The 22,622-nt window shown below is 34.6% G+C and overlaps 1 protein-coding gene across 1 annotated transcript; it reads right to left on the bottom strand.

The window, feature by feature from the left end:
• Positions 1-4,895: 4,895 nt before the first annotated feature.
• Positions 4,896-9,006, bottom strand: LOC143546490 (WAT1-related protein At1g43650-like). The gene is made up of 7 exons (XM_077038153.1): positions 8,635-9,006; positions 8,504-8,566; positions 8,313-8,429; positions 7,908-8,151; positions 7,660-7,818; positions 6,490-6,641; positions 4,896-5,117 (listed from the first exon to the last, which is right to left on the bottom strand). Exons 1-7 carry the CDS (start codon positions 8,835-8,837, stop codon positions 4,979-4,981), a joined length of 1,077 nt encoding a protein of 358 aa, XP_076894268.1. The 5' UTR covers positions 8,838-9,006; the 3' UTR covers positions 4,896-4,978.
• Between the last annotated feature and the right edge of the window lie 13,616 nt (positions 9,007-22,622).

The raw sequence follows: 22,622 nt of genomic DNA, 5'->3' as shown, positions 1-22,622 counted from the left end.
TTGGTTTAAAAAAGTAGCCATTTACAACTTCTTTTTAGTTAACTATTTAATCAACCAATCATTTATGTTAAGTTCATAATCTTAAAAATCTATAAAAATATAAACACTAGACTATATGTTTTGGTTTTTCAGATGAATAAAATCACTTATCTTTGGAATACACATGTTAGACATTAGCACACTATTAATCATATGATAAATTAACTTTGTATATTCTTCTATTATTGAAGATTTTAAAAATATAGTTTTCTTTAGTGAGTGAGTTATACTTGCACCGAAAAATGTGGTCGCTCAAGAAACTAGCAAGCGTTCACTATCCATGTTCTATCAGTCATAAAATGATACGTTACAAGAAAGTATTAGTTCATGATGTTTTAAATGACCTTAAATCTAAGGTTGTCAAGTTATAGATTAGTCCTAAAAGTCGACGTTGAAGTAATGTTGCTAAAAATATTAACTAGAAAATTGGTATATGCAATGAAACTAAACTATATGTGAAATTACAATAAGATAACCGTGTTATAGAAGCCGAAATCATATCCAAAAGTAATATTGGAACTCACATTTTTATTCTTAAAAAAATTTTATACCTTTAGATAAAATGATTAATTTCAAAGTATAAATTTTCACTTTATTTTTATTTTGCATTAAAGGTTAATAAAAGCTAAGGTCAATTATTATAGATGGTTAGTTTGTTTTTGAGACAATTTATTTTAACTCATGATAGTTATGTGTTGCATTATTTAGAGTTATAAACAGAAACAATGTGAAACTACTATGTTTTTTTTATAGAAAATAAAGTTACAAATAAAATTATAAGTATTGTGTACAAAGAAATATTTAGAGAATTATGAATTTCTAACATTTTATTTCTATGTTGTGTAATGTGTAATTTATTCTACCATATAATATATCATTATATTTTTTGAATATATTTTTTGTATTTTACATTGTGTTATTATTTAAATAAATTTAGTTATACGGGTAACTAACCTATAATTAAGTAAATATTATATAATTACATTACACACCTAAACCAAAATGTGTACATATGCAGTTTTAATTAAAAGCACCTATGACAAACCGCAAAAACAGAACACTCATTACTAATTTAGATGGTTCACTAATTAAATGATATGATAAATATTAAGAAACTTTTTTTCACGCTTTTCGACCGAGTCTCTTTGATTGAACTTAGTAGTTTTTTTGGTTAAACCATTTTCAACTATATGTAGGGGTGATTAACGAGTCAAGATCAAACAGGCCCGTACCAAACTGACCTAGGCTAGGACATGAAATCGACATCAAATCTTGAACCTGATGACTGGACAGGGAGAGAGTGGGTTGGCCTCGGGTTTAAGGGACTAGGCCGTGGGTTTGGGTTGGACTGTTTAACAAGTTTAGTTCTTGCTTTCGAATCCAGTGGGATGATAATGTGTACCTATTTTGGGCTTTGTTAATATCTTTTGTATGGTTTTAAGTTTGAATCCATTGTATGTTGGGCTTTAGGAATCAGATTGTATTACAGGCTTTGAAAGTTAAGGTGTCTAAAGTTTGTATGTTTGAATCTCAGAGATAGATAGAGAGGCAGGAATTTATCGAACGAACCGTACTCCTTCGTATACGTCAAGAGTTCATTGATGAGAAAGGGCTGGGGAAAGCTTGAACCCAATTCCTACAGTAATGAATATGAGCGCAACTGAAATTCCTGGGGAGTTATACATTTGTGTATTGATAAGACCATTCACTATTTCTTGAAGCTCGATCTCTCCCCCGGATGAACCATATAGCCAAGAGTAACCATGAACCAGAATAGAAGAGCTTGCCCCGCCCATGAGTAAATATTTCATAGTAGAGTAAAGTGTCATTTACATTCGTAAGGTTTCATCAATTACGTAACTTTAATAAAAAAAAATATTTTTATTGCAGCTGGACCTTTGAGGTTTATGAATCGTGTCATTTTCGTCCATTTCACTAACCCTGTTAATTTTTTAACGTTAAATCAAGGGCATTTATGTTTTTTAAAGTATTTGGATGAAAATGACAATTATGACATACAAACCACAGTGACAAAAATAACACTTTATTAAATAACAAACATTTTATATTTTATATTGTGTATAACCAAATTATAGAATCATAACTGATTCAATCAAAATCAAATGATACCCAACTCAAACAATCTTTCAAAAAAACTTACAACTAAATTATTCTTTAATTTAATCTTCCAAAACATATACTAGACCAATGCCTGTTTGCCTTCATGTTCATTTAATTGTCATCAACTAAAATTTCTTGTAAACTTCTAAAAACACTAATGATTAGTAATTCAAAAGGTTCGACCCAATGTAAAACAAATTAGGAGTAATCAATTGAAAAACACATTTTGCAAGATTATTAAGTTACTCTAAATTCTCACTTTCATCGTATGAAACCCAATATTGTGTACAAATTAACATCTTAATAATAAGAGGCAATACTGAACTTCTATACGAAGGGCTGCCTCTGAAAATACCAAAAAAATTAGGGCCCAGGACATGAAAATCAAAGACCCTAAAATACACACTTAAAAACTCTCATACAACAACAACAATAATAATAATAAACAAAACAAAAGTTCTTTTTAGCAAACTGATCTAATTAAAATACTTAAACGAATTGTAATGCTCTTTTAACATTTTTGGAAGCAAAACCCTCAACTAACTCTTTGTAATTCGTGATCTTCATAAACATGTACATCTATTTCTTTAATATTAAAACTTTAAGGTTAGTTCTGAAAAAAATAGGAGGAAACTGATTGGTTTGAATTGGGAGGCATGGTGTAATATTTCATTTTAAATTACTGTTAGGAAATTAGGTGTGGATGGCAACAGGCCGAGTATTGGTAATCTCATGCTCATACCCGTTTGTAAAATCGTGTCCCATACCCGGCCCATTACCCGTCGGGTATATGTCGGGTAATTTCCCGTCAGGTATCGGGCATACCCGCAGGTATACCTGATGGGATTTTCAAGAACATTTTATATCATTATAATTCTTTTATACATTTTATTGATATAACAATTGTTACAAATAAAAATATAATGCACTCAATACATATAAACGTTACAATAAATAAATAATATCATTATAATTTTTATATAGTTTCTTATACATATACTTCACAACCTACAAAATACAAAGAATAATTTGGGTTTATAATTCGGGTAAACGGGTATGCGTTTTCGGGTAATCGGACCGGGTATCATCTAATCCCATACCCGGCCCATACCCCCGAAAATTTTTAAACCAAATCGCATGCCCGGACCATACCCATTGGGTTTTGGGTATCCCCGTCCCATTTATTTCGGGTTTCGGGTATACCCGTCGGGCTCAGACTTTTTTGCTATCCCTATGTGCATGTTGTAATCTGGCGTAATAATAGTGTTTTGTTGAGTCTAGTCACTCGCTGGCCACATATTATTATATATAATAACTACAAAGCTTGGTGCCGCTAAGTGCCAACAGGGTCACTTGGTGGCACCGTTTTGGTCCTTAAATATTGTTTTTTTAGTTCCGGTATGGTGATGAATATAACGAAAACCAAACGAATTCGCGTAAACGCACAACCTCAATGCCCAGAACCGACAACACTCTGGTTTTAGCAACATCGATTTTACCAATCAACGCCACCCCATTGTTCCACCTCAGTTTTAATATTTTTTTTCATTTTTAGCTCATGTACCATATCGAAAGTAACCGAAACCGACAAAACTCGTATCGAGTTACCGCTTCAAAGCCCGATATTGACAACACTTGGACTTTACCACCGCCTTGGTTTACCGACCAAAAAAACGTCGATTATTTAACTTTTATATGTTAATTTGACGAATTTATATTTTGTGTTTTAACGCTCAAGTTTTTCCAACGGTTTCTATACCGTAACGAGCGTAACTGATAATGTCGAAATCGCGTCGACTCACTATCGTAACGCTCGGGTTTTACCAAAACCCGAGTTTCACAGCATTTTGTTTTTTAAATAAAACCCAGGTTTCAACGTCGGGATTCACAACATTTTGTTTTTTTTTTTTTACTTCTGGTACCATATGAAAATCGGCTGAATGCTAATGTTTTTTTTGTTTTAAGTTGGGTATCGTAACAAACGTGACGAAAACCTACCAAATTCAAGTAGACTCACTGTCTCTTTTTTAATTCTAGTACCATAACGTACATAACGAAAACCTACTGAATGACAATTTTGTTTTTATTTTAGTTCCAGTACCCTAACCTATGTGACGGAAATCGACCAAATTTGCGTAGACTCGTGCCTTAACTTCCAGGATTGACAATGCTCGGATCTTCCAAACGCCCAAGTTTTACCGGCTGACGCCACTCAATTGATCCACCTCAAATTTAATATGTTTTTATTTCATTTTTGGTTTTTAGTTTCGGTATCATAACACACTTAACCGAAATTGACTGAATTTGCATCGACTTACCGCCTCAACGTCTGTCGACTTGCCAACTTGCCCGACGTAACACGCCGAGTAAAACCCTAATTTCTAATATAATCGAACTTGGGTTTTTTCAATTAAAAAATGAGAAAATTATGGGTCACTTGACCATTATACACATGCTATAATTGGTAGCTCCATCAAAGTATCGTTTTCATTAAGACTCTTTTCTTTACATAAGTACATGCTTTCAATGTTTTGTCTACTATTTTGTCCTTGACTCCAATCATGGATTATTACTTTATTTTATACACGTCGCAGTTGACAATATTAAGTTGGGCATTTAAGCCATACTTTTATTATTGTGCAACTAAGTGGTCACATAACTCACGCTAAATACATGATGCATATTGCTGTGTAGGGTATATAAATATATGTGCTTAACTGTGTAATCATATCATAGGGTGCCTTATCTTCGATGATGGCCACTATCAACACAATCAGCAGCTGGCCACCACTTGATGTATCGTCTATAGCGACCATGATCATGCTTGTGTAATTTTAATGGAATCCAACGTGGTTTCCTCTACAAGTTTTGGGTCGCTTATTTTACCGTCGATTTCTTTGCTCTTTCCCCATAAAACACAGTACAAACCCCCTGATAGTAGCACAGCCCCACAAACACTGCAACACAAACCAGTACTTTGTTATTGTTAGCTACTTAAAGTTGTCTCTATTCATTTTGAAAAGAAAATGCTTTATGTAAACATGTGATCAACAGGTTGGATTTAGTATACAAATAGTATTTATAGGCGTGCTTTCAGATATTCTTGTACTTGTAGCTAGCTTGTTATCACTACAAGTGAATTACATAGAATTTGGTGAAAGTATAAGCAACAAGTTAAGTTTTGTGAAAAACTCAAAAGAGTTCGTTTGTTAAACAAGGGAACTTGCCACACAAGCAAACTCCAAAAAAACTTGTTCGAACTTTTGTTAGTTCGCTTGCAGCGGTCACTAGCCAACTACAAGTATAAGAACTTTCAAATAAATATCTAAAATATACTTTAGCTGAATCCTAAACCACCTACTAATTATCCAAATAATTCAATTCAACAAAGCTCTCAATATCACGATCTAAGAAAAACGATCGATAGTTTTGGGTTTAAAAACTTTTATTGTTGTTCTAGGAGCATTTTAGATATGAGAATCGATCGAATTGTATATATTTTGCCCTTTCATTGGGTGTCTAATTCTGGTTAGATGATATGGATGACTTGAGACGTTAATAATATGTTGAAAATGACTCCCAAAACTGAAGCAAACAAGTCAAGTTATGCCCGTTTGAGATTTATGTACATCATAGTTTATGCCTTTATGGTTTAAAAAAGTAGGTTTAAGCGGTTCGTTTGATAGTCTGAAACTTATAACCTATCGAACTTGAAAACAAAACCAATGTTTAACTTTATTTTTCAACTTTAGAATAAGCGTGGCCCGTATTATATTGAAGATCCATTTTTATCTTTTTTTTTAAGTTTATTATATATATAACGATTTTGGAAAAAAAAAAAGACGAACTGAATGGTGTTGGCTGGTCATGCCGACTATTTGCCCTTCCTCAACCCGGCCATAGTTAGAGTTTAACTAAAAAGTTTAATCAAAACCATCATAATCGAACCATAAACACCTTTACATTACATCATCATGCCACTATCACTATCACTGGTAAGATTATAACGTTTTAAATTACTGAAATTGGCTTTTGCATGTGTACATGGGATCTGAATATATGCTATAAATTATGACTACACGAGACACTTTTTTAAACGGCGTTTTCAAAGTTTGAACCCTCACCAATTTGGTAGTCTTTACTACTACTTCACAACAATTGGTACACCCCCCATGAGGGAAAATAATATGTTCTTTCGGTACAAGATGAATTAGGATTTAACAAAGAAAAACTATCGGTTTATTAGCGTCTAATTCTTTACAAAATATTCATTTACTTATATATTTTATTGACTGTGAGACGATTGCAGTAATGAAAACGAAGACGAACCTTCCTAAGTAAAGGGTTTCCTTCCACAAAAATGTTGAGACAATTGCAGTGATGATGAGGGCTAAAGGAGTGAACATCGCGGTAAATACAGGCCCTCTCTTCTCTATTGACCAAAGTTGTAACCAATATGTAAATGCTGTCACAATTATTCCCTGTAATTTCCAGACAACATGAAATCAGTATGTTAGTACGTAGTAAAAAATAAAAATGTAAAGCTTTTATTTGTGGGAACAAATTAAAACAAAAAACAAACTAGAGTGGTGTCAATGTGCGCGCATGCATGAGTGAAACTTTCATGTATATATGACCACTTTATTTAATTTAGCTTTTGTGAGACCCCAAAGCTTAAAGTTATGGACTTTGGGTCTGGTCCGGTCATCATATACTGAAGTGGGAAACATTTTGATTAATCAAGCCATATGTAGGTGTTTTTATTTTTCTTTTATGTATATGTATAATCAACTTGGGTTTGTGGGTACATAAAATCAATGTGAGAATGACTATTCACATTAAATCCAAGAGTTGTTTTGTACTAGGATAAGAAACAACTCTACATCCGAAACAATCGGCACGATAGCAATGGCGTCGAAAATACACAGCGCCTACAAAAATCTTATCTGTCTTTTCTTGTTGCATGCGGAATTAGCACGTGACGCTTTTTTATTATTTAGCAACACGTGGAAAATTGTCACTAAGTAATAAACACCGAAATGTGGGTAAAAATATGGTTGATACGCTCGACACAAAAACGTGGGCAAATTTTTTCTTTATAGATGAAAATAAAAAACAAAAATAAACAATAAAAAATTACTACCTGTTTTTAAAAGATCATTGAACACTCAAGTAAAGTGATACTTGCCATCATTACATATGTGACTGAACCAGACTCATAATAACCACCAAAAAGATTTGATCAATATCCCTTAATTTGCTATAATTTTGACTTAGGGGTTATTTGAAGCCTATCTAAAGTGATCAGCATAATCATACTTGAAGTTAAAGAAAGAAATATGGTGATCAAGTGTTAACCGTATGTGAATTGATCTCTGAAAACAAATTAAACACCTTTTAGAGAGATAGAAAAGAAACAGATTTGAAACCTAAAGAAATTAATTAATAGCTAGCATATGATAGAATATATAAGAGTTGAAGAGAATATTGTTTAATTACACAGTAAGCAACCGAAAGGAGATGAACATCCCATCCAAGCTTCCATGAAGATAGGTTTCTTTCCATAAATATGGCTGCAACCATTGATTGTATCAAGCTAAAAAAACATTGGAGAGTAATTAGTGATAGCTTTGCAGGGTATTCCTTCATAATACCTGCCTGCAAGAATATAAAGAAGCTAATTAATTAACACCTAAATAAGCTAACTAAAGAATAATTTGAATGTGTTAATTGACCGAGAATTTAACCTGCATAATGCTCCAACAAGACCAAAGAATGTTGGCACAAAGAATGCTAAGGGGGCCTTTACTAAACTCCAATATTGAACTAGAATTTGTTGTTGAACCAACATCACTGCCTGATATGTACCGACTCATGAAGTTCAAACTTGGTCCTCTAACAAAAGCAAACACAAGAGCTCCAGATACAGAAACTATTGTTCCAATCAATTTAGCCCAACCATGCAATTCTTTTATGTATACACTCTCAATCCTGAAAGTTTTCAATCAAAGAATCAAATCAAACTCATATATTCACAACATTATATTCATCATCTATAGTCACTGACAGACCCAAGATTTCTTTGCATGGGGGGGGATCGGGATTTTTGCGTATAGTTAATACTAAAAAGACTTTTCAGGTCAACTTCATACCTTAGAATAAGAGCTATCACAAAGGTAATAGCCGGAATCAGGTTAGTGGACGCAGCAGCAAACGTTGCAGATGTATGATCGAGTGCATGGTAATACATATTTAAACATATCGTTATCCTGAAGAAATGGACACATGTTTGAATAAAAAGCCAAAAAATAATTGAGCTAAATTGGGGATTGTGTTTAAGTACCCTATCAAAGAACTGAAGAAAATCTTCCATATCAAAGTGTAGGATAATTGAGCTACATTCTTCCTGCACAAAGTAAAAAATATTAACTTTTTGATCACAATAACTAAGAAATAATGGAAAAAGGTTTGAACCTCTCAAAGAAGTATGCGAGCGGGCATAGTGAAAGTGTTGCGAAAGCTTGACGGTATACAACGAAAATGAAAGGATTCATTCCTGATGAAATTGAGGCTTTGGATAATAAAGCCATGCCTGCATATATTGCTTGGACAATAAACATGGCTATGTATGTTTTGTTGCTCTCATAAGCCATGACAATGTTTAGTGAATTCATCATGGTTTTGTTTCAACTTTGTTTGGCCTGAGTTGATGTCTTCTGGACCTGGCTAGCTATGCTAATTATAAAGAAAGAAACATAACCCAAACATGCTTTTGTCACTTCTTAAGATATCTACTAAAATGTTGGAGCAAGATAATATAATTCATACGTGTAGATTGAAATGCTTTACGATATTTTATTATGTATAGCTAAATTCACGTCATTCACCTGGTAAATGCATCTTCCTTGTTATTATTATTATTATTATTATTATTATTATTATTTTATTGGTCACTTAAAACTCTATATACTGGGCCTTGGTAGTGTCAAATTAGGACACACTAGAAATGATAAAATTCTTTCATTTGAATCATTTCTCTTATTCTTAACGCTACTAAACAAATGATTATCACCGAAAGCGCTTTACTGATCATTGTTTGCACATGGCTTGTGAAAGAGTTATTATCGGGCATAGATCTTTTTGTTGAAAACTTGAAATTGCTATGTCTTGTTTTAGTTCATACCAAATAGACATGTCGTTACAAAGAGTTGAATTTCTATGTGTGCATGTGTTGGTCCCTCGGATCAATTGAGACATGCATGGGGTTATACGTCTTTACTGTGATTATAATATTCTCCGCTTCTTACATAAAACCGTACATTATTTAACAAGGGGATTGAAAATAAATGTAATTTATTTGAAAGATTTGTCTTGTTTGAGAATGTTATGGCCTAATATCACTTTGTGTAATTTGTCATATTTTAAAATGTAATGTACATTATTTGTAAGATTTGTAATTAATAGTTGAAAATAGGGGTGAGCACGGTTTGGTTTGGTTCGGTTCGGTTATTGGGTGAAACTCAAACCTAAACCCAGTTTTCTGCTACAACACCGCCATTAGCGTCATCGTGAAAGGTATATAAAACAAAATATTTTAATTGTTTAAGAATTAATTTATTCGTTGATTTTAATTGTTAGGATTTAGTTGATATACTTTTTTACGATTTGTGTATGTATATATGTAGATAATTATATATGATATGTGTATTTATTTATTTGTTTGTTTGTATGTATGATTTATGTGTTTGTGTATGCATGTAGGGGAGGGCATACAATGTGCTACCCCTCAACTTTCCGGCTAAGTGGAATTTTTTATTTTTTACATTTTATATATTTCGTTATCCATGAAAGTTTATTACACTACTGTTTAAAAAGTTTTTAAAGATCAACTTCACACTTCAAAGTTTTATTAAAAGTTTAGCATGGTTAAAATTATATTGTTAAAATATCCTCTATTTGTGGCCTAGTGGTAGGAGGCTTGGATTCTTCAGTGAAGACCCAAGTTTGAATCCCACTTGTGTCATATTTGGGTGAATATTGACAATGAAATATTTGAGTTAGGCATTGTGGAAAGGTTGTCAGTTCGAACCCGGAGCCTACCCGAGTTTTTGTCCCACCGTGTGTTACGCTAGAGAGATCTGCTCTTATAGCTGTGCAACGACTATCAAGTCGCAATCTGCGGTATGGTTTCCCGTGAGAACGCCCAAGCCATACTCTAAAGTCAACGTGAGCCTGGTTAAGACGACATAGTCTGGCCATAGTGAGGGCATCGAGGCTCTCCAATTTCGAAGAGTGCGGTAGCCTAAATACAAGAAAATTGTCGTTCTAAAAAAATATTAAAACTTATATGCCCAACTTAAATAAAAATCTAAGTCCAATTTTAATTCTTGATGAGGGTTTTGAAAATTAAACCAGGGAAAAAAGAAAAAAAGACATAACACAACATTGACCAACGACATATGATGTTTCCCTCCTCGCTGAGACATTTGTTATCGTCGCGTTGTCAGTCGTCTTATGCCGGACCACCTTCTGTCGCCGCTCGACGTCTACCACCGATGAGTTATATATTCTTATAAATCTTAATTGATTTGTATCTTGTAGAATTAGATAACTTGAAACTTGGAATATAAAATTAGGAACGAAATTGGAGTTTAAGATAGGGCTTAGCTTACAGTTTTAGTTTTTATTGTATATTTGAATATGGTTTACATTTTGTTTGTCCAAATAGGGGCCTTGAAGCTTGGAAGATGAAAACAACATTCTAAACAAATTCTTATTAGAGAAGGAAATATATGGTAATCAAAGAAACCGGAAGAATGTCATTACCAACCGACATTATTTTGAAGTTGAATTTGGATATGCAAATTTAATAACTTGGAAGTCGATTCGATGAGGTGTCAACTAATTTAATAGAAAATTTGTTTGCTTTAAATCCATGCGATTGGTTTTATAAGTTTGACATATTTAAGATAGTGGTATTTTTTTTATATGCATCCCAATGTTTATAGTATGAATGAAAGATGGTGTCTTTTAGGTGATTTTAAGGTCTTTTGTCAGACTATAAAGAAAGATGATAGATTGTAAGAGTGGATGGTATATATGACCTTACTTGTCTAATAGTGGAAACCAGAAAAGAACATTATTTTTCTTTGGTTTATCAGATATTGAAGCTAGCATTGGTTTTACCGGTTGCAATCGGAACCACTGCAAGATGTTTTTTTTTTCTAAATTGAAGCTTATATAGACGGATTTACGCAATCGAATGGGTGAAGAGTATTTAAACAATGCTCTAGTTTGTGTGGTCGAAAAAGAAACATTTTATAAATTAACAAAAGATGATGTAATGGCTCGATTCAAGCTTTCAGATGTCGGAGAGAAGGAATCAATCGGATACATGTTTAACTTTATGTGTTATCGTGTTTTTCAATGTACGTTTAATAAAACTTATTGTATTGCCTCTGAAATTATATTCTAGATCCGTCAGCGTTTTATCTTTTGACTGAAGGGTGAGAATAATCTTGGGTGTCATCTTGCGTTTTCTTAAAAGAAAAAACAAATATAAAATGAGCTTGATTTTATGTAGCAGATTTTGAATAACATTATTTTGAAGCATTTTAAATTTGTAAGAATGTTTATCATGTTAATCATCACCAATCACCATCAACCACAATCTTAACCGCCACTAATCAACAACTTCCACGATCCCGTCACAATCACCCCCAAAAACCTTAAATAATTATAACTATTTTATTCTTTTACCTTTAAAAATTAAACTCGGTAAGAATTCACTAATAATAATTAAGCTTCATACTTAATCAACTTATGTCAAGTTATAAAGAACTCATCACTATATATGCTTTATTTGTCTAACGTGATTTTATATAAAAAACGAATATTTAACATTTATGAAAAGATTATTCAATATTAGAATACCAAGAAAAGTTAAGTGTCACCATATGGGAAAAAAAAGAAAAAATTTACGATTCATTAAAACAACAAATATTACTCTATAAAACTATCCCTTTATTAATTATATTTTCATTCTATAAATTTGGAAATTTTGATTTATAAATTTTTATTTTCTATTCATTTGAAAAAGAATATCTATCCATACACTCCATTTCAGTCACGTGTTGGTACTATTTGAAGAGATTCTTACTCAAATGTCACCAAATAACACTCAAGTTTACCTGCCATGTAGGTCAACATTATTCATGAATAATTCATGAATAGTTCAACCATTTAGGTATTTCGGCACGTGCTTATATATTATTTTAGGTAATTAGAATGGAGCCATTTCTAAGTTATTTGAGCTTATTAGAAAAGACTTGATACATACCGAACTTAAGTGAGACCTAGAGTCACTCCATACCTCACATAAAACTCATTTATAAACCCAAGTCTGAATTCAAGCCTCGCAGAAAGCTTGGTAATAAGCTTGGGCCATAGCTATGTACAACTTAGGGGCTGTTTGGTAACCTTTTAATAATTTCATTAAGAGACCAACTTTGAATCAATGAGCATTAAGTGTGTTTGGTTCACCAGAACGACGCATCTGAGTCGGTGAGCAAACCTCTTACTCATTACCAATCACCACCATATCGGCGTACTCGAAACTTACAAGCTCAGAGTCTCTTTATCATTCAAACATTTTAGTGATTCAGCACTTCCTGATGCATTGGTTATCAAAACAGCCTATTTAACATATGCATAAAATGTAAGCAAGCATGGCCTAGACATATGTATGAAGGATAAGTGGTACCACAATCTAATACCCACTACCCACACATGTTCCTTTAAGTTTACAACTAGATTGGTGACATTTTACCCCATTCAAAGTTATTTTTCGTTTTTCAGCTTCCTTGTACTCACGAGCCATGGCCAGTGCCATTCTCACCAACGTTTTTTTTCTCTTTAAAGCCTATTAGGCCACCACCCATAGACCATTGATGCCACAATGGCAGTTGGCCGTCGTCTTTCATCGTTCTTCACCCACTCATTGCTTATGTAACAAGGAAGCCTCACATTCGTTTTGTAAACTTTTATTATGTAAACCCGACTCAACATTTTTAGAACCTTATTTAATTATTATATAATATTATTATAGACCTCGATCATAAATAAGTCGATGTTTGCCATATTATAGTGTCGTTAAGAAAAACATAAGGGGTTCAAACTTATTTTCGTAAAGTCGTTATAAGTTTTAAGAACCTTTAAACTCATTTTAAACTTTGATTGAAACTTAAGGGGTTGTTTTGAAAATATGTAATATATATATAAAAAACCCAAACCCTAACCAATTTAAGCCAGCCACCCCATCTATCTTTCTCTCGGCACTTCTGGCGCCGTTTTCCGGCGACCGACGACTCCGGCCACCCCTCATCCCTGTTTTCGTCTCCGACCGTCTCCCTCTCCCCCTGGTCCGTAATACCGACGCCGGCCACCCTCTCCATCCCTCCATCGGCTTCTCCGACTATCGGAGCGGCGGCCCGGTAACCCCTCACCCAAAACCGCCCCTTCCCTCTCCTGGTCGTTTTTCCAGTGACCGGAAAACCGGTGCTCCGTCACACACTCTCTCTCGCTCTCTCTCGTGGCAACAGGGTCTCCGATAACCCTTGCTCGGATCCGACAATTGTTCTCGTCCAAATGAGATTTAGAGTTTTATTTGTCTTTGTATCTAACTCATAATCGGCAATCGAAGTTGATAACCATAACCGTTTGTAATGAAAATGGATTTGGGTATAAGGTTTGGATTTATATGTTTTGGGAAAGATGATAGTTTTGGGTTAATTGTTTTAAATTCCATTTTGGGTTTCCTAATGAATAGATGGCTAGTGAAGTTGGTTGTGGTTGTGACTCGGGTTTGGGAGGTCACAAGTTCGATTCCCCCTTGAAATGACTTTGGAGAGTATTTTTGGGATCATTATTATTAATATCATAACTTATTATAAAACTCTTTATTATTATTATTATTATTAACAAGATAGTTTTATTATTATTCTTATTATTGTTGTTATTATTATCAATAACAAAACAATTATTATTATTATCATTATTTTCATAATTAATAGATTATTATTATTACAATTATTATTATTATCATTTTTATTATGATTATTAAGTAATATTATTAAATTCTATTATTGTTAATATTATCCACTTGTTTTATTGAACCGAAACCCATGTCGAGCCTAGTTGCCATTTAACGTTTAACGCCATTTAACGTCATCGTTACTCGAGTTATATTTTTATCACTAATACTATTATTATTAAAAAGTTATAAGTATTAGTCATTATCATTAATATGGCACATATGATTATTATAATAATAATTATTATTAGTAAAATTCATAAATTTATTAATAATGTATTCAACAACAAAAGTAATTATTATTATATTTATCATTATTAGTACTATTATTTGTTTTAACAACAATTCTCGATTGGTAGTATATTTATATATTATTATCATCATTATCTTTTATATATATATATATATATATATATATATATATATATATATAGGGGATGGTTCAAGAGATAAATGATATTATTGTAAGAAATATAATAAATGAATATGGACCACTAAGTTTTAAATGCTTAAAGTTAAATAAAGAAATTATTAATTATTCTCTTTCTTCAATTAATATAACTAATAAACCATAATACTTATTTATTTAATTAATATAACTAATTAAATAATTATAATTAGAAAATATTAAGAACTCATTTATTTTTATAATTTACTTTTTGTTTCTTGATTTTTTATCCTACACAAGTATAATTTATTCATACATTAAAATTTCTTTCTATCTAAAACTAATTTCTTCCAACTCAATATATTAATATCCATACACATATACTTACATTATGATGAATAATACCAAAAAACAATTTTACATGTTTTGCATTAGATATCAACAAAAAACATACAACCTACACAAAAGCTTATAATCTACACTTATTCTAAAATTAAGACAACATATAAGCTACACACGAAAAACATTTAACCTACACACAAAATTCATCATCAATAAAATACACACGCACACGAAAACATATAACCTACACACAAAAAACATATAACCTACACACGAAAATTTTATCTTACACAAATACAATTTATTCATACGTTAATTTCTTTTTAAAACCAATTTCTTCAAATTCAACATATCAATATCCATCAACACGTAGTTACATTGTGATGAATAATACAAAAAACTATTTTACACATGGTTGCATTAAATGTCAATAAAAATTATACAACCTACACAAAAACATAAAACCTACACTTGTTCTAAGAATAAGAAAACATATAGTTTACATATGACCTACGCATGTGTAGTGTATGTGTATATTTGTGTAGTTTATATAATTGTTGATGTCGAATTACATATGCAAGTTATATGCTTTTTGTATGTTGTACGTTTTTATTGCTCAAAGCAAGTGTATGTTATATAACTTTGTGTAGGTTGTATATTTATTGAACTTAAATACGTTGATATATGCTAATATATTGAGTGAAAATTATTTTTTTAATATAAATAAATAGTATTATATGAATAAATTGTATTTATGTTGAATAAAATGAAGAATGTATAAATAAAAAATAAAACTAAAGTAGTGTTTTTATCTTTTTATTTATTATAGTTAAATTAGTTAGATATATTAATTAGAGATATTTATTATTATTATATTAGTTGTATTAATTGGAGAGAGAGAGTGCATTTATTGTTGCATTTACATCTTTTTTATTTATTTTTAAATATTTAAAACCTAAAATAAAACTAGTGGCTCATATTTATTTCTCTCATTTCTTGCAATAATTTGATTTCTTTCTTGAACTTAAACATATATATATATATATATATATATATATATATATATATATATATATATATATATATATAAAACATATTTTTAAAGTTATTATTATCATTACTATCTTTATCATTCATAATATTATTATAAGCTTTATTATCAATTCATTTTTATAAAACCGAACTCTTGATTTAAACCCGTCTTATTTCTATTTAATATTGGGATAGTTATTTAAAAGCCTAATAAAATAATATGTAACATCCCGTTTTCTAGTTTCGGTTAATAAATGAAAATACGAGTTATAATGAGTCGGGCTAGTGTTAGGTTAAATAGATATAGGTTATGGACTTGGGTTATAAAGGAAGGAATGTAAGACCATGGGCTTAAGCCCATGATCCATAAGTATATAAGCATTTATTTCCCATTTAATCATTCATTTCGCACATATTTTATACACCACCAAAACACACACTTAAGCTCTCTCTTTAGCCGAAACATAGAAGAAGAACCGATCCCGACCCCAGGTAATGATAGTATGATGTTGTATGAGCTTAAACCCATTAGATATGATCACGGAACGACGAACCGACACCGTTAAACCGTTTAAGTCACGAGATCAGGGTGGAATCGGGAATAAACCGAACCTAAGATGAGCTTAGGGATCACCCTAGCTCAGATCTGGATCGAACGGGGTTAAAAACGGAGAAAAACGAGCCAAAACTCGTTTTTCCGGCGACGGCGCCGGAAATGGTACGAGTTTAAGAGGAATGTCAGAGAATGTTCTGACATTCTCTGACCTAACCCTAATTCGTTAATGGGGAGTTAACGAACTAGGGGTGATTCGCTAAGTGGTTCGTTAAGGGAAGTCTAGCGAACTAGACCTAGTTCGTGTTCAAATTCGTTAAGGATGAGATAATGAACTAGCTCCCAATTCGCATTGATCATTCGCTAAAAGAGATAACGAATTAGAAGATCCAATTCATTACTTGGACTAGTTCGCTATATGGACTGATTCATCAAGGGTCCAGTTCGTTAAAAGGTTCAAATCGTTATAAGGACCAGTTCGTTAGAGGGACCAGTTCGTTATGACAAACCAATTCGTTAAAGAGTCAATTAACGAACTAGAAGTTTAATAGAATTACAAAACAGTCCCTGTACTTAAAGAAGAATGAGATAATTACAAAATAGCCCTTATACTTTGTTAATTTATAGAAGATACCTTAAAGGATTAAGAGGTTAACCATGAAATATTATTATGAAATCCTAATGAAAAATGTGTTAATACAGTTAATGAAAATAAATTTTTTCCAAGCCAGGGGCTCTGCCCCTTGGACCCCGCTAGGGGCTGCCGCCCCTAGAACCCCGCTGCCAGGGGCGCTGCCCCCAGACCCCCGTTCGTTGAGGGTAATAATTAAACTAAAAAAGCGATATGGGTAGCGATAGATAATTAACACGTGTAATTGTTATACAGTTAGTCGCGCACAACTAAAGAAAGGAAAAACCATAAACGGTGAACGTAATCGTATTCAGATGAGTTTCTAGCCCCATTCCTTGTTATGTTTTCGGGGCTGTGTGCATACTCGATGTGATTAGTTAATACACTTATCCTAAGTGATAAGTGTATGCCGTATGTGTATTATGTGAAATGTATGAATGACTGCTTGTCGGTACGTTAACGATCTTCGGATATTATATGTACTGCCAGGTAAAGGTTGATGATAAAATTGTTGTATATGAAGAATGAATGATGTATGTATGTATGAAACTTACAATTATGTATATAGAAAGGTATGGTATGAAGGTATGGAGGAAGGGGTGACCGGACCCTAATAATATCCGAGGATGGAGGGTACCGGACCCTAATAATATCCGAGGATGAAGGGAGACTGGACCCTAATAATATCCGAGGATGAAGGGAGACCGGACCCTAATAATATCCGAGGATGAAGGGAGACCGGACCCTAATAATATCCGAGGATGGAGGGTACCGGACCCTAATAATATCCGAGGTATGTAGGGTGAAATGCCCTTTATAATGTAAGGTTAGCTATAAATGTGTATGGATGAATGAAGTACAGGTTATGTATGTAATGCATACCTTCGGGCACGTATATTTGTATGTAAAGTAAGTTGTGTGATTAACTAGAACTCACTCAGCCTAGCTGACTTTTAGTATGCACGCAGGTTAATAGATTGAGACAGCTGGTTTGAGATGGACACATGGCAGGATTGAAGAGGCTGGCATTTGAAGATTGTCACGATGTTTTGAATGTTATATTTTATGTTATGTTTTAAAAGACAGATTATGGATATTTGTAACGAATGGTTGATGTTTTCTATTATTCCGCGAAGTTTTTAATTAACTTTGATATTTAGAACTGCGTTTATGAGTAAATCCAACGTCAAAAGTGAGGCACCGGTAACGGGCCTTACATGATATTATTTTATTTTAAATTATCAATTAAGTACGAGTCCCTAATCTTTACCAAATTAACCGGTAACCTGATTAACAACCGAACATAATTGTTCAATGTTTCAAATGTAGTTTCAACTAAAGTTCAAGTTCATTAATATATTACTTATTCGTTTTCAGATAGCTTTCAAGCCGGATTCGTTCGTTTCGTTCGCAAGCTTCCTATATATCGATCATTTATTATTTCCCGATTTGTCAATCGAGGTGAGTACTTTCATACCCCATTTTCAATCTTTTGTTTTGGGGGTGACATTTCATACTTATTTAACTAAATGCTTTATACTTGAATCTAAACCCACAAACGTTGTTGTATACTTTACTTAAATAAATGCTCGATTTGGTGTTCTATGCTTACATGCATATATGCTTATGTGTTTACCGTTTTTGGAAGGTTGATTCATAAATCTGTGAACTATCTGGTATTCTCTTATAGCACGGTGCCGTTAATGTATTCTTATTAACGACCTCATGAAATCCGAATATATTTGGTATTCTCTTATAGACGGTGCCGCTAATGTATTCTTATTAGCGACCTCATTTTATTCAAGTTATTGCTTTTATTTATTGTTTCACATACAAGTTTTGTGGCCTTTTGTAGGTTCCTTGACGGATCGTACACGGGATATCGCTAACAACGCAGGTGCGGAATCCCTGCGCAGGTAGTTACGAGTGTAGAGATAGAATCACACGAGCAATAAATCAAACACGTTATATTAATAACCGAACACGTGACTCACGGTCACTATTACAGAAGATGACACGTAACAATACGAAACACACTGAAACAAACCCTAAAACGACCAACACAAACTGTTTCGTCTGAAACAGTTTATATACACGACAACTTCGCCATAGGCGAAGTTGTCAATAACTTCGCTGATTCAACAAGTTCGCCATAGCGAACTTGTTGACAACTTCGCGCATTACAAAACAAACATAAACAAAACATAATTACATTACAGACTCGATTACAAATGCTAGACTATGAACTACTGACACACATGTACCAACAGACTCCCCCTTGGCAGTAGCTTCATATCTTGATCTTTAAATCTTGAGTCTTGTAATCTTCACCTCTACGCGTGCGCCCCTTCTCTCACACATACCGACACTACCCTTTGATATTTCCTAGCTTGATCCTTCCAAGCAGGAATGTAGAAGATCTTCTTCTCGTTGAGCACTTTCAAATCAGCCTTCGATAGATTAACAAGATGCATCGGGTCGTACACCCGAAGTACTTCTTGTTCATCCTCATCTTCCATTACCGCCTCAGCTGTCTCACAATCCACGTACCACCATTTTAAATCTTTTAGGACGTTCTTGGGCATAACTTTCATCGGTACTTCTTTCAAATGACGGACTGGTTTATACTTCATTACCATCCAAGGTTTGCCGTCAGCCCTCATTCCACGATCTTTGTCTTCTATCAACTTTCCTTTTTGAGGCTTTAGCAGTTCAAACTTTTTGTCTTTAATGGCTTCTTTCCAGACGATCTTCCCAATGATTCTTGCCATATCATCATTACTTCTATTGATCAGCCCCAATCTCGCTAAACCTCTCACCTCACATTCTGGTAAGGAATTCAGAGATCTCAACAATCTCTTAAAGTACTGAATGCCGTCGTACCGTTTGATCACAAATAGTTTCAGCTCTTTGTCGTACAACCAGCATATGATTCCTTTCTTTGACTCTGCATAGCCCTTTATATTATAAGTCTTTCTGAACATCGTTGGCACTGCAGGCTTCTTGGTTTTAACAAACCACTGAGCACAGCCTTCTTTCCAGTTCGGCTGCTCCTCCCATACTGTATCTTCTATCACGCTCTCATCCCCCAATTCTGATCTCTCAACAGCTGGAATCTCATGTTCCACTGAATCATCCACAATCTCACCTTCTTCTAATACATCTTCCACATTAATCTGTTCTCCAATCCTCTCAATCTCATCCATAGGCAACACGTCATCATCATCCATCAACTCATCGTCCTCCTCCTCATCCAACTCCTTCAATGCATCAATAACGTCTTCCACATCAGCGTCGTCATCCACAACTACAACATCATCACCAGCTGCATTTGTAGACTCCCCCTCAGTTGTGGAGGCTCCAAGAGCCTGAGAGGTTCTTGGCAGCTCATCACCTGCACCTGAAGGTGCATTGGGATCATCGTCATGATCTTCTCGTCTTTTCGTTCTCAACTCATCGCCCCTACACGTCTTCTCCCCCTGAGATGCCAAGTAATCCTTGAAGGCATCTATTATTCGTCCATGTTCAACCAGGAGGGCAGCTTGTAGTCGATTGGATTCCACTAGGCGGTCAATAGTCTTTGACTGTTCAGCAACAATCCGCTCTAGCGAAAGAATCCTCTCGGTATCTGAAGTAGGCAATGGAGTTGGAGGAATATTAGCAGAAGTGACCGCAGGTGGTACACTTGGTAACCCTGCAGTAGAAGTGATTGTCGACTCCACAAACCGTGCAACTACCACTGGTGGATTAAGCGGTTGAGGTGGTAGGGACACAATTGTTGGTGCCGACGTCTCGATCGCTGTGACCTGTGCAGTAGTAGGAATAAGAGACATACCAGATAAGGCAGGCGGAGCAAAACGTACTAGTCTTGACGATTCTCCAGCTCCCGAACCTATCCCTCTCTGTTCTCTTCTTGAACGTCTTAGCACAATCTGTACTGCCTCCTCTTCATCCACTTCATCCTCATCCCCCTCCACGGTTCTCGGCCTCTTTCCCGTAGTCCGTTCCCGAGACACCATAAGTCTTCTTGCCTCAACAAACGTCTCGTCTAGATCAGAGTCAGCTACCGAAGTAGCTGCTCTGGTAACATCCATAAACCGAGGACCCGAGACATCCATATCAAACAAACCATGTCCACTAAAAGCAGCATCTAGATCAACATGTTCAGCAGTGGACATAGCCTGAGATATAGTAGCTGGCACAGCAGCAGAAGATACAACAGGCGCAGCTGATACAGCATGAGGTGCTGCCGCCTGATGTGGTTGCGGATCCCTGAACTCGTCCCCTCCTGCAGGAACATACTCCGGGTTAATGAGATACCCGAAAAGTGGAGTATGCCTGGGACGCCGCTCAGGGTTGCTACGAGTGCTCGACGTTCTGCACTGAGCAAAGATACGTTTTGTTACGCACTCAACGTATCTGATAGGGCGTCTTTGCGGTATAGACGGAGCGACATGATTAATAATCATTTGTAGAAACCGAGGATACATAATAAAACGCTCGCGCGCCGTCGCCCGTCTCTGACGATCAATCTCGTAAAAGATTAGCTGACTAAAAGAATATCTGCGGTTGTAAGTCAGCGCAATCATAGCCGATTGCATCGTCGCACCCATCCCGTCTGTTCCTGCCTTTCTGCCGGACATGCATACTATCAACACATGCATCAAAAAGCGCCATTGATCCAGCAGAAAGCCTTTCCTCCTCTGCGAGTCCCCCAGCGGACCCGAATAACCCATCCTTAAGTAAGCTCCGTCACGGAAAGGAGCTACGAATTCCGTTGGGTCGTCTCTCGTTTCATCACCGAACTGCAGAGCCAACCGTATGTCTTCCGAGGAAAACTGTATGTCTTGACCATTGACAGTTGCTCGCATCACTGGAGGCTCAGGTCTGCAATCATAATACACCGTCTGCCAGAAATCTTGAATGTTGGGCAGAGATATGGGTAGTGTATTAGTGATCGCGTGAAAAACTCGTGATCGTTGGAGAAATGTGATAATCTCCCTATAGTCTTCAACGCCTCGTGCGTCTGGATCCAAAGTGATGTATTGGTTATGGGCTGGGAAGAATTGTCGTTGCTCATCACCATCATCACCTCCAGTACCTCCAACAGCAGCCATATCTGCACAAAACAAATCAAGTTAGAGACCATATAATCATCTCACAAGTTCGCTGTGTACCATATGCGAAGTTGTGATGTACAGGCGAATTTAAAGGTGAGGCGAAGTTGGGAACAACTTCGCTTCATCTGTAAGTTCGTCTAAAAACTTATAAAAATTTGAAATAGGCGAAGTTGTGTTCAAGGCGAAGTTATGGATAACTTCGCCATAGGCGAAATTAAGCTTCAAGCGAAGTTGTGGATAACTTCGCTGAAGGCGAAATTAAGCCACTGGCGAAGTTGAGAATAACTTCGCGTAAACCTTAACTT

The sequence above is a fragment of the Bidens hawaiensis genome, unplaced genomic scaffold (genome assembly GCF_021521415.1).
Source record: "Bidens hawaiensis isolate Kalapana, Puna unplaced genomic scaffold, B.hawaiensis_p1.1 tig00014356_1, whole genome shotgun sequence".
In the NCBI taxonomy this organism is placed as follows: domain Eukaryota; kingdom Viridiplantae; phylum Streptophyta; class Magnoliopsida; order Asterales; family Asteraceae; genus Bidens; species Bidens hawaiensis.
Note: the sequence above shows the minus strand (reverse complement) of the source record. Positions and strands in the feature narration are given on the sequence as shown.

What these genes read in the sequence shown, in the direction of transcription:
- LOC143546490 (XM_077038153.1), bottom strand. Translation starts at nt 8,837, where the DNA reads ATGATGAATTCACTAAACATTGTCATGGCTTATGAGAGCAACAAAACA. An exon ending in GTGATAGCTCTTATTCTAAG is followed by an intron (nt 8,152 to 8,312) that starts GTATGAAGTTGA and finishes GAAAACTTTCAG; the next exon opens with GATTGAGAGTGTATACATAA. An exon ending in GAAACCCTTTACTTAGGAAG is followed by an intron (nt 5,118 to 6,489) that starts GTTCGTCTTCGT and finishes TTTGTGTTGCAG; the next exon opens with TGTTTGTGGGGCTGTGCTAC.